A 15,054-nucleotide genomic window follows, 5' to 3' on the forward strand; every position below is an offset into this window, starting at 1 on the left:
TGATAATGAGATTCCAAAAGCCGCGCGGGCCTTCCTGCAAGTTTCCCGCCTCCTAGCCGGTAGCAGCCAGTTCCGCAACAGTCGCCGCAGCCCAGCGCCGTGACGTCATCCCAAGCCAGGAACCCGCCCCCGGGATCTCTGCTTCTGCGCGGCCGAGTAACCGGCGAGTTGCGCTCTTAGCCCCGCCCACTGCCCCGGAAGTTAATACCGAAGCCACGCCTCCCCTCGACCGGCTGGGGCGCAGCCATTTTAATTCATAGCTGAGTGGGCGGTGGCGTTTCGTGTTGGCCGTCTGGCCCTGCTGGGCAGGGGGTGACTTTATTGGTTTGGGGGTGGTTTTTAGTTTAATTTTTCTTCCCTAGCTTCACATCTCGGGCCAACTTGCGCGTTCTAATTATCTGAGATCATGTCAGGAGACGCCGCCGCGGAGCAGGTGAGGAAGGAGAGCGGTGGGGCCTCGTGGCGACCTCTTCTCTCCATGTCTCTGTTCGCCCTGATTCTCCAGCCATGTTCGCTTGAGGAAGGGGACCAGGGGGCACGGAGTACAGAGAAATGGTGGGAATGGGGCGCAAGAGCTGACTGAGATGTACAGTTATCTTTCGGCTTTTCTGTTTTAGGCATTAGTATGAGTACATTCGGTTTAGACAGTAACGGGGAAGCTGCTTCCACCAGTTTAGGTTCGTGGGACAACCTCGGTTGGATGCCTTCCTTTCATACCATTTCGGTAGGAATTGATTGTTGAAACATGTACTCGCTGATAGCGAAAAACTTGGCAGTCTTCCCCCGCCTCTTCTCCGATATATATATACTGTACCCAGAAATAGGTTAATAGCCCGAGAAATAATGTGAGGTTAGACTAAGCTGGGAAAATAGACGCTTGCTCGAGCGAATGAGGGAAACAGCCTGGGAGTAGAGCAGAGTTTTGCGGGGTAAGAGTTGGGGATTTTGTGGCTTTCTCCCACTTCCTTCTTTATCTCTCCTGTTTACATTTCATTTTCGTTCGCACGAGACAGATATTGCAGAATTTGATAAGTCGAAACTGAGAAGTCTGTTTCGGCCCCTCTAAATAAAACCATCGGTGTTCATACTGGATATAAGTGATGTTTAAATATTTCAAAATGAACAATTTTAGATAATTTGTTTCTTTTGCTCTTTATTCAGAATTTTGTGGGATAGTGTTTACCTTTTAGTTTGAAAGATGAAAACTGATATTTAATGATAGATGTTAATTAGTTTTTACAATTTAAGTTTTGGTATATGTTTAGGTAAGTAGTTTTTGAAATGGGAGCTAGCTGGCCTGCAGTCTCAATTTTCTGAAATTTCCCATTGCCATAGCAACGAGATACACTTAGGTTTTCATTTTCAAGTCCCCAGCTTATAACCTGGAGGTAGTCTGTGTGACTAAATTTTGGGAAAGCCTGGCTAACTGAATTTTGTGTTTGCTCATCGACTGATTTCAGTCCTAAACTCTTGGCAGTGTTTACATTTTACATGATGCCCAAGAATGCAGTCTTATAATTAGTGTATCAGATCTGTTTATGCACACTTACCCTTTTTCTGGACTCATTTTTTTGTTATCAGAGATTCAAGGGAGGAGTAATATACAGAGGTTTCATTGAAAGTTTCCAGAATTCATTGTTATTTCTTACATTTTTCTAAAATTGTAAGGACATTGAAATGTTGCTGTGACCTCAGATTTTTCAGAACTGTGGTGTTTTAAATGGGAGAGATGTTGGTGAAAATTTACAGGGGGGGAAAAAACCTCATCCAAAAATTTTATTGTTTAGAACAGAAAAAAGTTAAAGTGCAATGAACACCTACAGTACAATTATTCACTTAAAATCAACAGTTAAACATGTTGCCGTATTTGTTTTATCTCCCATACAAATTTGTCAACACATATTTCAGCATTACCATTATTCAGCATCAGCCCCACATCATTCAGCATTAATGCTTTTACATAACCATCATGCCATTTTCCCACCTAAGGAAATTGATATATGATTTATAAAATCCAGTCCATATTCAAATTTCCCCAGTTGTCCCAAAATGTGATTCATAGGGTTTGTTTTGTTTTGTCAGAATCTAATCAAGGTTCACATTGTATAATTTGCTTGTCTCTTTGAATAGTCCCCCAATTTTTACCCCCTTAGGACAGGGGTGGGAAACGTTTGGCCTTCGGGCTGTATAAGACCTGCAAAATAATTTGGTCTCTACTTTTAACAAAAAAAAAGAAGAAAAAATTGGTCTGGCCATGCCAAGGCATTAGGGGTGAGTTAATTAAATATCTGAGTAAATATAGCAGGCTAATTGTTAAGTTGATAATTTTGTATGGCCCTTGAATGATACTATAAATGTCCGAATGGTCCTTGGCAGAAAAAAGGTTCCCCACCCCTGCCCTAGTATGTCTACTTGAAGAGTCCAGGACAGTTTTCTTCAGAACTCTCATATTCTTGGATTTCTTTTATTTTTGTGTATGCAGTGTCATTTAACTTGCCTTTTCATCTTTTGTATTTCCTGAAACCTAAACTCAACTTTGACAATATTTTTGGATAGAAAACTTTATAGCATTACATAAAAAGGCACTTATTTCATGCTAGATTGTTCCACTGTTAGTGATGTTTAAGTTTGATCACTTGGTTAGGGGGATACTGCTGTAACTTTTACAATGAGTAAAAGATTATTTTCCCCTTTACAGTTAATAATCTGGGTTGATATTGTGTTCCTCAGTAATCTACCTAGTTACTTATCAATTGATAATCATTGAATAAAGCAGTTATTACATTGGAGATAATCATTGAATTTTTTTTTTTTTTGGAAAAGCAAGCAAGAATTTGACTGTAACAAAAACACTTAGGACAGTGAAACAAGGAAGGGCTCAGAAGAAGCAACAGGAGAGCCTGGGCTGGGCTGCTTGACTCACTGGAAAGTCAGAGAAAAGGGGGCCTTGGAGATAGGTTTGGGGGATTAGCCTGGGAGGAGCTACCAGTGCCCATTGCTCCCCTGGTTACAAATCTCCTGGGGTCCCTTGGAGATTAGGAGGTAGGTGCTGTGGGAGAAGGGGCGGGGGGAATGGCACAGACATGCTCTCTGGAGGGACAGTGGGCTGGGACCTTCTTCAGGGGTTTCAAAAGCTAGGCCTTTAGGGGAGGGTCAATAGAATATTAAGCATTATGCTGGTGAACCAAAAGGAGATTTATTCTCTTACTTTGTCCTTGGGTATGGTTGACAAATGTCCCTGATTGGATTTTTGTTATCTGTCCCTGAGTAGGGTGATTTAAGCTATTTACCTTCTGGTTGGGGAGACGTGCAAATCATTTACTCCCCTGAGTGTCCTTGGTTTAGGGAAGATAGGATTTACTAGGTGGCTGCAAACTGCTGTTTAGCTATCTTAGTTTTCCTATCCCGTTTGTCCTGGAATTTTCCTAGCTTCTTACTATACTGTAACATTCTTCCCTCAGAGATTTTCACCCCTAAAATCTTTTAGGATTGAGAGGGAGGATGGTCTGTCTTTAGTAGTTGTTCCCTGCTGAAAATGGTTTTTTAAAAATTCTAATATTCTGTCTCTACTTACTGGCTCATATTTTTCTGTAAAGAAGTTTCCTCTTTTTTTCCCTTTCTCCTTTTCAAAGATTATTGAGTATCACTGTGAATTTATAGGTTTCTCTTTATTTCATGTTTTCAAATCAGTTATAACCATTTTCTTTTGGATGTTCATCTTGTCCCAACTTTAATGGTAGCTCCTATATCTTTTTCCTATCAATCTAAAAAACATTTTTTGACATCTCATTACCAACAGAGTCATCTTCATATAATACTTTCTTCAGTTTTTTAATGATATATTTCAAACATTCAAAAAAGGAAAGAATTGTATAATGTTCCTATCATAGAGTTCAACTCATAGCAAATCTTGTTTTTCTCCACACTTTCACTTGTTCTTCCCACCTCCATTATTTTAAAGCAAATTCTAAAAGATACCTGGAAGAGTGAGATGATTAATTATGGATTAACTAGCTTAACTAGCTTGCTTTATTAAGTGTAAGACAGCAGTCAGTGAAAATTCAGAGGAAAAGAGGAGTGCCTGAAATGATGGACAAGAAAAAAGAGACTAAGTAAATGTGAAGAATAATAAGAAAAAATCAAAACCACTCTGAAACATGGATTTGCTTTGGAAAGGTGTCAAGGGATGGAATAGACAAAGAATCCTGCAAGATAACGAAGTGTGGGTTTCTTTTAGCCTTTTAGCATTGAAGCTTAAAAATGTTTGTTGAATAAACCCAATATTTATAATTTGTTACTCAAAATATGGATGATCATTTCATTTCTTTCTTGGTACTGAATCTCTGGATTTGTGCCCTTTGAAAGTGGGAAATGATTGTAATCAAAATCACTGCTAAGGTTTATTGTAAATTTTTTTACTCTTGTAAGGAAGGAAGTTTGCATTTCTAGAGTTATTTAAATGATCTTCCAGTGTTTGTGGGTATTCTAGAGTTCATGTTTACTGTCTTTACCAGTTTAATGGTGACAGGACTGTGTGTACTAGTATTTAGGTTCCCCCCTACTCCCAACAAAGTACATCTTCGTCCTTTGTGGAATTATGGCTATAGTCTTATTTTGTAGATACTTTTTTTAACTGCTCAATTCAACTTTTGATCTCATTCTTCCTTAGCTCTGTTTTACATTGTGTACTACTCCCTACAGTGTTTAGTAGACTGTTGTTTAGCGTTCCTCTACTGAGTTTGAGCTTGGATTGAAGGTGCTTCCTTACTTATTGTTGCATCTTACAAACCTAGGAAATACATATGGGTGTTAAGTAAATGAATGGATTAATTTGGACCAAAGCTATGTGTTATATGTTACAAAGTCTCAAATAATTTAATCTCTTGAGAAAACAAGTACATAAATAATTAATAAAAACTAAAATATTTGGGGTGTAAATGGATGGTTTATAAAGTTTTATTGGATAAGAGGGGGAGAAATGGGTTAGGCCAGGTCAATCGATATGAACCTTTAAGTCCCTAAAATGTTTCTACATTCTTACCTTTTGGAAATAAGACTTCACTTTTTAAACAAACTATATATAGCCTATTCTAAAATTAGGGGAAGGCTCAAATATAAACAAAATGATCCTCATTTTGGGAAAATGCCCCTTATTTTGGAAAAATGTTATGACTTGAAGAAGCTCAAAGGAATTGCCACTTCAGGGCCATAAGTCAATATTTTACTTTTGGGGAAAAATAAGCTTGTGGAGAGATAGAAAATGAAAAATGTGTGTTCTGTTATATACTTATCAATGAGGAAAGGGAGATGAAACACCCACAGTGTTGAAACCTGAAGCCTGGTTTATTTTGTTGGGTAATTACTAGTCCTTATTAGCAGTTAAGAGATAACAGAAGTGCCAACTAATTTTATTTTATTTTTTAAATATATTTCTTTATTGACTTCAGAGAGGAAGGAAGAGGGAGGGAGAGATAGAAACATCAATGATGAGCCCTGGCTGGTTTGGTTCAGTGGATAGAGCAGCCGTGGGCAAACTACGGCCCGCGGGCCAGATTCGGCCCGTTTGAAATGAATAAAACTAAAGGAAAAAAAAAAAAAAGACCGTACCCTTTTATGTAATGATGTTTACTTTGAATTTATATTAGTTCACACAAACACTCCATCCATGCTTTTGTTCCGGCCCTCTGGTCCAGTTTAAGAACCCATTGTGGCCGAAACCGGTTTGACTCAGTGGATAGAGCGTAGGCCTGCGAACTGAAAGGTCCCAGGTTCGATTCCGGTCAGGGGCATGTACCTGGGTTGCGGGCACATCCCCAGTAGGGGGTGTGAAAGAGGCAGCTGATCGATGTTTCTCTCTCATCGATGTTTCTAACTCGCTATCCCTTTCCCTTCCTCTCTGTAAAAAATCAATAAAATATATTAAGAAAAAGAAAAAAAACGAACCCATTGTGGCCCTCGAGTCAAAAAGTTGGCCCACCCCTGGGATAAAGTGTCGGCCTGTGGACTCAAGGGTCCCAGGTTTGATTCCGGTCAAGGGTCTGTGCCTTGGTTGCGGGCACATCCCCAGTGGGGAGTGTGTAGGAGGCAGCAGATCGATGTTTCTCTCTCATCGATGTTTCTAGCTCTCTGTCCCTCTCCCTTCCTCTCTGTAAAAAATCAATAAGATATATTTTAAAAAAGAAAAAAAAGAAACATCAATGATGAGAGAGAATCATGGATCGGCTGCCTCCTGCATGCCCCCCACTGGGGACCGAGCCCGCAAGCCAGGCATGGCCCTTGGCCGGAATCGAACCAGAGACCCTTCAGTCCGTAGGCTGACGCTCTATCCACTGAGCCAAACTGGCTAGTTAATTTTAAAGCCAAACTGAATGTGTGTGGGGTGGGGGGTAGGAAGAGAGAGGGAGAGGGCCAAGAATGTATGTTAGATAATGTTTTCTTTGAACCCAATTATCTTTATGTTTTTAACAACAAAATCTGTAATAGCATTTTCTACTTTCCCCCCTCTTTTTTTGTTTTTTTTGTGGTTTCTTTTTTAATTCTCACCTGAGGATAATTTCCTATTGATTTTTAGTGAGAGTGGAAGAAAGGGAGGAGAGCCACAAAGAGAGAAAAACATTGATGTGAGAGAGACACATCTATTGGTTGCCCCCTGCACGTGCCCAACCTGGCCAGGGATTGAGCCTGCAACCAAGGTACTTGCCGTTGACCAGAATCTAACCTGGGACCCTTCGGTCTTCGGGCTGACACTCTATCCACTGAACCAAATCGGTTAGGGCCCCCTCCTATTTTTAAGTGATATTTATTTAGTATAGCAGTTTGGGCAGGCAAATACGATTTGGTCTTTATTGTTTTTTTGTTTTGTTTTTTTCCTTTTTTTTTTTAAATTAAATCTTTATTGTTCAGATTATTACATTTGTTCCTCTTTTTTCCCTCCATAACTCCCCTCCTCCCAGTTCCCGCCCCACCCTCCGCCCTCACTCCCCACCCACTGTCCTCATCCATAGGTGCACGATTTTTGTCCAGTCTCTTCCAGCATGGTCTTTATTGTTAATGTTCATTAACATATGAACTATCCTACATAATAAAGAGGTAATATGCAAATTGTCATTACAACATCATGTGTAATGATCCATCAGCAGGAGGGCAGGGAGCGAGCTACCTGGGGTGGGAGAGCTATGAGCGATGGTGGGTGGGGCGGCCAGCTGAGGCAAGTAGCAGCAAGCTACTTGGGCACGGATTTGTGCTCAGGGCCACTTGTACAGAATTTTTGGCAATGATTGTTTCTAAGAGATTGATCTGTGTTTACAGAACTATTGGTTTTTCTTAGAGGTACAGCAGAAAGGTACTCTTAAGAGAGATTGCTTTCTCTCAGTGTTAGGATTACAGAAGTTTCTGGGAATACCAGAGTTGACATACTGGATAGACCAGTGATGGTGTACCTCTGACACGCGAACTCATTTTTTTGGTTGATTTTTCTTTGTTAAATGGCATTTAAATATATAAAATAAATATCAAAATATAAGTCTTTGTTTTACTATGGTTGCAAATATCAAAAAATTTCTATATGTGACACGGCACCAGAGTTAATTTAGGGTTTTTCAAAATGCTGACATGCTGAGCTCAAAAGGTTCACCATCACTGGGATAGACCTTCTGGGACAACATCTGTATTCAGATGTTTGTGCCTATTAAGTGGACAATTGCCAAAAACAGTTCATAAATTTAAGGTCTTCTGTCATTGTCCCTGATTCTCTTTAAACAAGACTTACCTGTGAATTTGAGTCGTTCTGTTTTGCAGGATAGTTGGTAATAATGTGAGAATTAATCTAAAAAGGAATTTGAGTTGGGCCAATGTTTAAACTATTTTTAGATTAGTAGATATTTTATAATAAGCAGTAAATACTGAATAAAGCCAGAAGGCGGAACTATGTTCTAATTGGTATTTTTCTGTTCCACTTAGTTTATCTGATGACTTAATATCTTGGCTACTCTTGGTTTAAAGAAGCTACATTTTTCAAATTCTAAAAGATAAAGATTTTTATTTGTAGTTTGTATCTATTTGTTTCCTAGGAGACAAATAAGCAAATATGATAAGTATAATTATTTGGATCAGTAACCTTTAGCCTATTTTTTTCTTAAGTTTTTGGATTGTTTGCATGTTTAGTAGATTTTTAGTTTTTGAAAGGGTTGAAGGGATTATATGCAGGATACATACTCAGATTCATAACAAAGTCATCTAGTAGAGCAGAGCTCTGTTGCACTGGTAAAGGAACACAGGACTAAGCAGGCATCCAGTCCTAATGTTACCTGTCACATAAAGTGCTATATTCTCTAGGCATATTATTTGGCTTAGTTAGGCCTGTACTTGCACATGCTTTTTATTGACTTTTAGAGAGAGAGAGAGAGAGAGAGAGAGAGAGAGAGAGAGAGAGAAAGAAACATCAGTGAGAGAGAAAGATTATTGATTGGCTGCCCCCTGCACACCCCCTACTAGGGATCCAACCTGCACCCGAGGCATGAGCCCTGACTGGGAATCAATCCGGTGATCTCTTGGTTTCTGGGTTGATGCTGAGCCACACTGGCCAGGCTACCTTAGTCTACTTTTGAATTTTTATAGTTTACCTGTTAAGAGACTTCAAGTGTATAGTATAGTATGTGCAGTTTTCTTAATGCTTTAGCCAAAAAAAAAAAATAACTTAGGTCTGATGCCACTTTTTTTTTTAATGAAACAGCATTTGGAAAACATTTATTTACAGAATAGATAAATTGGGTAGTGCTTCTCAGAATGGAGTCCTTGATTCATTCCATCATAATCATTTAGGTGCTTTTTAGATGTGTAAGTGCTGTACCCCAACTTCAGACATACTATAACTCATTCTGTAAGTGAGGTTCATAATATTCTAGATGAGTACCACAGGTGATTTTTGTGTAAATGAAAGTGTGCAAACCACTTAATAGGGGTTGAAGATACCTGGACTTCAGAAGTTGTTTTTGAGTAAATTCCTTTTTTGTTGTTGTTTTACATTTTTTTTAACTTATTTATTTTTCTTCTTCTTGAGTACATTTCTTTTTTCTTTTCTTTTTTTTTTTAAATATATTTTATTGATTTTTTACAGAGAGGAAGGGAGAGAGATAGAGAGTTAGAAACATCGATGAGAGAGAGAAACATCGATCAGCTGCCTCCTGCACATCTGCTACTGGGGATGTGCCCGCAACCAAGGTACATGCCCTTGACCGGAATCGAACCTGGGACCTTTCAGTCCGCAGGCTGACGCTCTATCCACTGAGCCAAACCGGTTTCGGTTTGAATACATTTCTTGATAAAATTAAGTGGGGAGAAAAGTTGCAATTTTTTTGAGAATGGTTAGGCTTTTAATAGAGTGTTTTACTGATTTTCCTCCCTCTACGATAGTCAGTCATTACCCTGAACAGTGGAAAATTCTGAAAAAAACAGGTTTGAGACTCATCCTCTGCTTATTCTGTTGGTCATGGTCAATTGCTTATATGGGTTTAAATCCTTTACCACCACCACCCCATACTTTTGACACTTACACTTGGGTTAAACTTTCATTGACTTGTATTTTAACATAATTTTGGTGTGACCTCTAGAATAACACCTTCTTCATTTACCACAAAGATAGCTCTTTAGAAAAAGAATACTGCCTTTTTTTTCTGTCCACGTTTTACTTCCCTAGTGCCGTGGTCGGCAAGCCGCACCTCTTTTGCCCCTTGAGTGTGGCTCTTCCACAAAAATACCACGTGCGGGCGCACACGTACAGTGCGATTGAAACTTCGTGGCCCATGTGCAGAAGGTATTTTGTGGGAGAGCCGGTATTTTGTGGAAGAGCCACACTCAAGGGGCCAAAGGGCCGCATGTGGCTCGCGAGCCGCAGTTTGCCGACCATGGAGCTAGATAGAGAATCACACAAAAAAGTAAGTCAGTGCTGTTGTTTTCATTATTTTCTTTTTGCTTTGGAAACATTTTTTAAATGAATTTATTTAAAAATGAATTGAATTAATTTTTAAATTTTATTTTTAATATAATAATTTTGGTAGAAATAACGCTCATTTTAAAATAATTCTTTGTCTCCTTAGTATTGAAGAGTGAAAAGTCATTCTTTACAAAGTTTTGAGAATTGTTGCATGGTGCCTGTGAGGCCAGTATCTTAAGTTCAATTTCTTTGAGTTAGCTTCACATAACAAACAAAAGGTTAAGCATGGAAAGTGAAAAGACAACTCACTGAATAGGATAAAATTTTTATAAAATATATATCTGAAAAAGGACTTGTATCTATAACATAGAAAGGACTATTGCAATTCAGTAATAAAGATAACCCAATTAAAAATGGATAAGAATCTGAATAGATATTTCTCCAAAGATATACAAGTGGCCAATAAGGAAATGCTGAACTTTATTAGCAATCAGGAAAATGCAGATACTTTTCACATACACTAGGATGGTTATGTTCATCAAAAAGTAAATAACAGGCCGAAACCGGTTTGGCTCAGTAGATAGAGTGTCGGCCTGCGGACTGAAGGGTCCTAGGTTCGATTCCGGTCAGGGGCATGTACCTGGGTTGCGGGCACATCCCCAGTAGGAGATGTGTAGGGGGCGGCTGATCGATGTTTCTCTCTCATCGATGTTTCTAACTCTCTATCTCTCTCCCTTCCTCTCTGTAAAAAATCAATAAAATATATTTAGCCCTGGCTGGTTTGACTCAGTGGATAGAGTGTCGGCCTGCGGACTCAAGGGTCCCAGGTTTGATTCCGGTCAAGGGCATGTACCTTGCTGCGGGCACATCCCCAGTAGGGAGTGTGCAGAAGGCGGCTGATCGATGTTTCTCTCTCATCGATGTTTCTAACTCTCTATCCCTCTCCCTTCCTCTCTGTAAAAAATCAATAAAATATATTTAAAAAAATAAAATAAAATAAAATAAAATATATTTAAAAAAAAAAGTAAATAACAGGTGTTGGTGAGGAGATGGAGAAATTGGAACCCTCATAACACGCTGATGAGAAGTAAAATGGTTCAGTAGTTGTGAAAAACTGACAGCTCTGCTGGTGTGCTTCAATGTTTGAGCATCTATCTACCTATGAACCAGGAGATCATGGTTTGATTCTCCATCAGGGCACATACCTGGGTTGTGGGCTCGATCCCCAGTGTGGGGCCTGCAGGAGACAGCCGATTAGTGGTTTTCTCTCATCATTGATGTGTCTATCTCTCTCTCCCTTTCCCTACCTCTCTGAAGTCAATAAAAATACTTTTTTTTTTTTTTAAAAAAAAGCACATCATTAAATTCACATTTTTTTTCTGATTTTTGTACTCATTTGAAATTGTATATGTTACTATGTATATCTGTATACTCCATACAGTTGCATTGGTTTTCTGGTTTTTAATATTGTACATATCAAAGAAGTTTCCAAAGTCCTACTAATATCATCGGTAATGTGTATGCCTTGGAAACTAGTCCAGTTTTTGTTATGTTTATTTGATTTGGGGCCCATCCTACTCCCCATTAACATATAGAGAGTGATAATGGAATTATAGTTTATTACAAAGGCAAAAGGTAGATTTTAATAGAGTTTCTTATAGTAATATGTTCTGGGACACATAAGCAGGGGACGGTGGTTCTCTTGCCATAGTGATCAGGGTTCTGACCTCATTCCATTATAAATAGGCACTGGAAACTTGCTGTAAGTTTTTTTAAAGTGACCTATTCCTCTGATCTGTCAATAGATTCAGGAAAAAATAATAATACAACTCCATTCCTTTTTTTAAAAAGTTGATTTTAAGAGAGAGGGAGGGAGGGAGAGAGAAAAAGAAACATTGACTTGTTGTTCCACTTCTTTATGTATTTATTGGTTAATTCTTGAGTATGCCCTGAGATCAACAAACCTGTGCTACATTGGCGTATTGGGACAATGCTGTTAACCAACTGAGTTACCTGGCCAGAGTATATATAATCCATTCCTTAAGGAGGGGCAATCTCCTTGTAGATACTACTAACACACTGTCCAGTTTTCAATTTTACTTTGCCCTATATCGCAATATGATAACCAGGCCAGAAAACAAAGACATTGTGCTGTTAGCTACCCAAATGGTTCATAGCTGTAAGGATGGATGACTTTTTTTTTAATTTTAATTTTTTTAAATCCTCACTGGAGGATATTTTTCCATTGACTTTAGGAAGAGAGAGGGAAAGACAGAAATATCGATGTGAGAGAAACACATCTATTGGTTGCCTCCTGCACGAGCCCTGAACAGGGCCTAGGATGGGGAAGAGCCTACAACCGAGGTACGTGCCCTTGACTGTACTCGAACCCAGGACTCTTCAGTCTGCAGCCCGACACTCTATCCACTGAGCCAAACTGGCCAGGGCTGGATGACTTTTTATTGTGAGAATTAAATATTAAATATGTCCATAATGACCAGAGTATACTTTTAGTCATTTTGGATAGCTTCCATTGTTAATTAATGCACTTGATGGAGAATTATCTATATAGATTACTTTATGGACATTTGTCTACATCCTTGATCAGAGGAAAATAGGGATGTAACAGCTTTTATAAAGAGCTGAGCCATGGTTCTGTTAGCAGTTTTATGTAATTTAATTATATTTCTTATGCAATTGAGTTATTAGTTAACGAGGAGTGATGGTTAATACCGGACATAGATGTTTTTTCACATTTGATCTACAATATCCTTTGTATGGGTCCTTTCCCCCAGGTGTCTGTGAATAGAATTTTATGGGTTCCCTGAACTTGGATGGGTAATATAAACCTTTTCTTTTCACGAATCTCAACTCAAATTTAGCCTTTTCTTTAATCATGAATATAGGCAAGAAACCGCACTAGTAGTGTTAGCAACAGCTATGATTGGGACATAAATATTCAACATATTGTTGCATTCATCACTAGACTCGCCACTGGATCTTGTTATTTAATGTGTTAAGTATCTATTACTACATAAGACTTCGTTTTAAAAAATATTTCAATAATATTTTAATAAAATTGGTTTCCTTTGAAATCCCTCAGAGTTTATATATTTAAAAACATTATTCTGAGAAAGGGTCCTTAGGCTTCACATAGAACTTCACTGGAAAGTTCTGTGGCACCAGTAAAAGTTAGGAAGCCCTGGAAGCCATGGTTTTCTTTTATTTTTTTTCCATCTCCATTTATCCTCTTCCCGCTTCCACCCCCACCCCACCCACCAATCACCACACTGTTGCTCATGTTTGTGAGTTCTCTCCTTTTTATTTTTTGCTCAATTCCTCCAACACTTCCCCCTTATAACACTGCTCCCCCCACCCCCAAGCTGTCTCCCTGCTCTTAATGAGTCTGTCTCTATTTTGCTTGGTGTTCAATTTGTTCATTAAATTCCATATATGAGTAAAATCATATAGTACTAGTTTTTCCTCTTACTGGCTTACTTCACTTAGCATAATGTTCTCCAGGTCCATCCATGCTGTCACAAAGAGTAAATTTTTCTTCCTTTTTAAATTCTCTTTCTCCCAGTTGATTTCAGTGTGCTGCTAGGATTGAGAATCACTAGTGTAATGGTATCTTACAAATTAAGATCCTATTTTAAAGTTTGTTTTTTTCAAGAAGTAAACTCTTGAAATAGGTCTATTTTGTTGTATCCCAAGTGCCCCTTCAACTGCTTTCCTCTTTATCCTCTGTTGAATATACATATACACACACACACACACACTAGTAGCCCTGTGCACGAATCTGTGCGCCCATAGCTCACTGCCGCCCGCTGCCCCACCCTGCTGTAGCTCCCTCCGTCCCCCTATCCCCCTTATAGCTTGCTGCCCTGCCCCCTCCTGTAGCTCTCTGCCGCCTGCTTGTAGCTTGCTGCCCCACCCTCCTGTCTGATCCGTGATCTGATCATTACGTGGTCGGTCGTTACACTTCATGGCATAACAACCATTTGCATAGTACATCTTTATTATATAGGATACTTAAGTATATTTTTATTAATTTCAGAGAGGGAAAGGGAGAGAGAAACATCAATGATGAGAGAGAATCAATCATCCACTGGCTGCCTCCTGCCCCCTACTGGGGATCAAGCCTGCAACATAGGCATGTGCCCTGACTGGGAATCAAACCATGACCTCGTGGTTCATAGGTCAGTGCTCAACCACTGAGCCACACTGGCTGGGCTTGAATATTTTTAATGTGTAGGATCACTATAGATTTCCAGAAGTTCTGAAAAAACGCAGAATGAAACTTCATATAAATTAACATTTATCTGACTTATTGAGAATTGCTTTCTTTTTGTGGTACACAGTAGTATTCTTAACAATTTGGGAACTAATACTTGTTTTCATGCATCGGGTGCTAGCTGCTACTAAGATTATATTTCTACTATCGGGTCTCTAGTAGAAATATAGTCTTGCACCGGTGGGGTCCCTCGGCCTGGCCTGCACCCTCTTGCAATCGGGGACCTCTCGGGGGATGTCGGACTGCCGGTTTTGGCCCGATCCCCACAGGCCAGGCTGAGGGACCATGCATCCGGGCCTCTAGTATGCATATATAATCTTTGGTTAATCTCTTCCCGCCTTCCCCACACCCCCCTTCCCTTTGAGATTCATCAGTCTGTCTCACGTTTCCATGCCTGTGCATTGAGCGTCTGCCCCCTGGTGGTCAGTGCACATCATAGCTAACGGTCAAATGGTTGCTTAGGCATATATATATATATATATATAACTACCTTATTTAAAGGTTTAGAAAATACTGAAAGATAGAAAGGAGGGAGGGAAATCACCTATACTTTTATCATCCATCACCCACATGACCCTAAACATTTTAGTACAATCTTTAAATCTCTTATTGTAGATTTATTTTATAGCTTTTATTATGCTGTATATAAAGTTTTTGAGTCACATTTTTAAACTTTTCTATCAAAATAAGCGTTCATATCATTTCATGCTTTATGGCTCAGGATGAATGCCCTATAGCAGTGCTTCTCAAAGTTTGTCTAGGGACCTTGTGGGTTCCTAAAACTTTCAGAGAATCTGTGAATTCAAACTGTTTAATAATAAATTTAAAG

At 39.1% G+C, this 15,054-nt stretch overlaps 1 protein-coding gene across 1 annotated transcript in view; it reads left to right on the top strand.

The window, feature by feature from the left end:
- Positions 1-231: 231 nt before the first annotated feature.
- Positions 232-15,054, top strand: part of CSTF3 (cleavage stimulation factor subunit 3) — a 72,266-nt gene continuing 57,443 nt past the window's right edge. Inside the window, exon 1 of the mRNA XM_036326294.1 lies at positions 232-433. Coding sequence (XP_036182187.1) covers positions 407-433 — 27 coding nt within the window. The 5' untranslated portion in view covers positions 232-406. The remainder of the gene's footprint in view (positions 434-15,054) is intronic.

The sequence above is a fragment of the Myotis myotis genome, unplaced genomic scaffold (assembly GCF_014108235.1).
Source record: "Myotis myotis isolate mMyoMyo1 unplaced genomic scaffold, mMyoMyo1.p scaffold_m19_p_10, whole genome shotgun sequence".
In the NCBI taxonomy this organism is placed as follows: Eukaryota; Metazoa; Chordata; class Mammalia; order Chiroptera; family Vespertilionidae; genus Myotis; species Myotis myotis.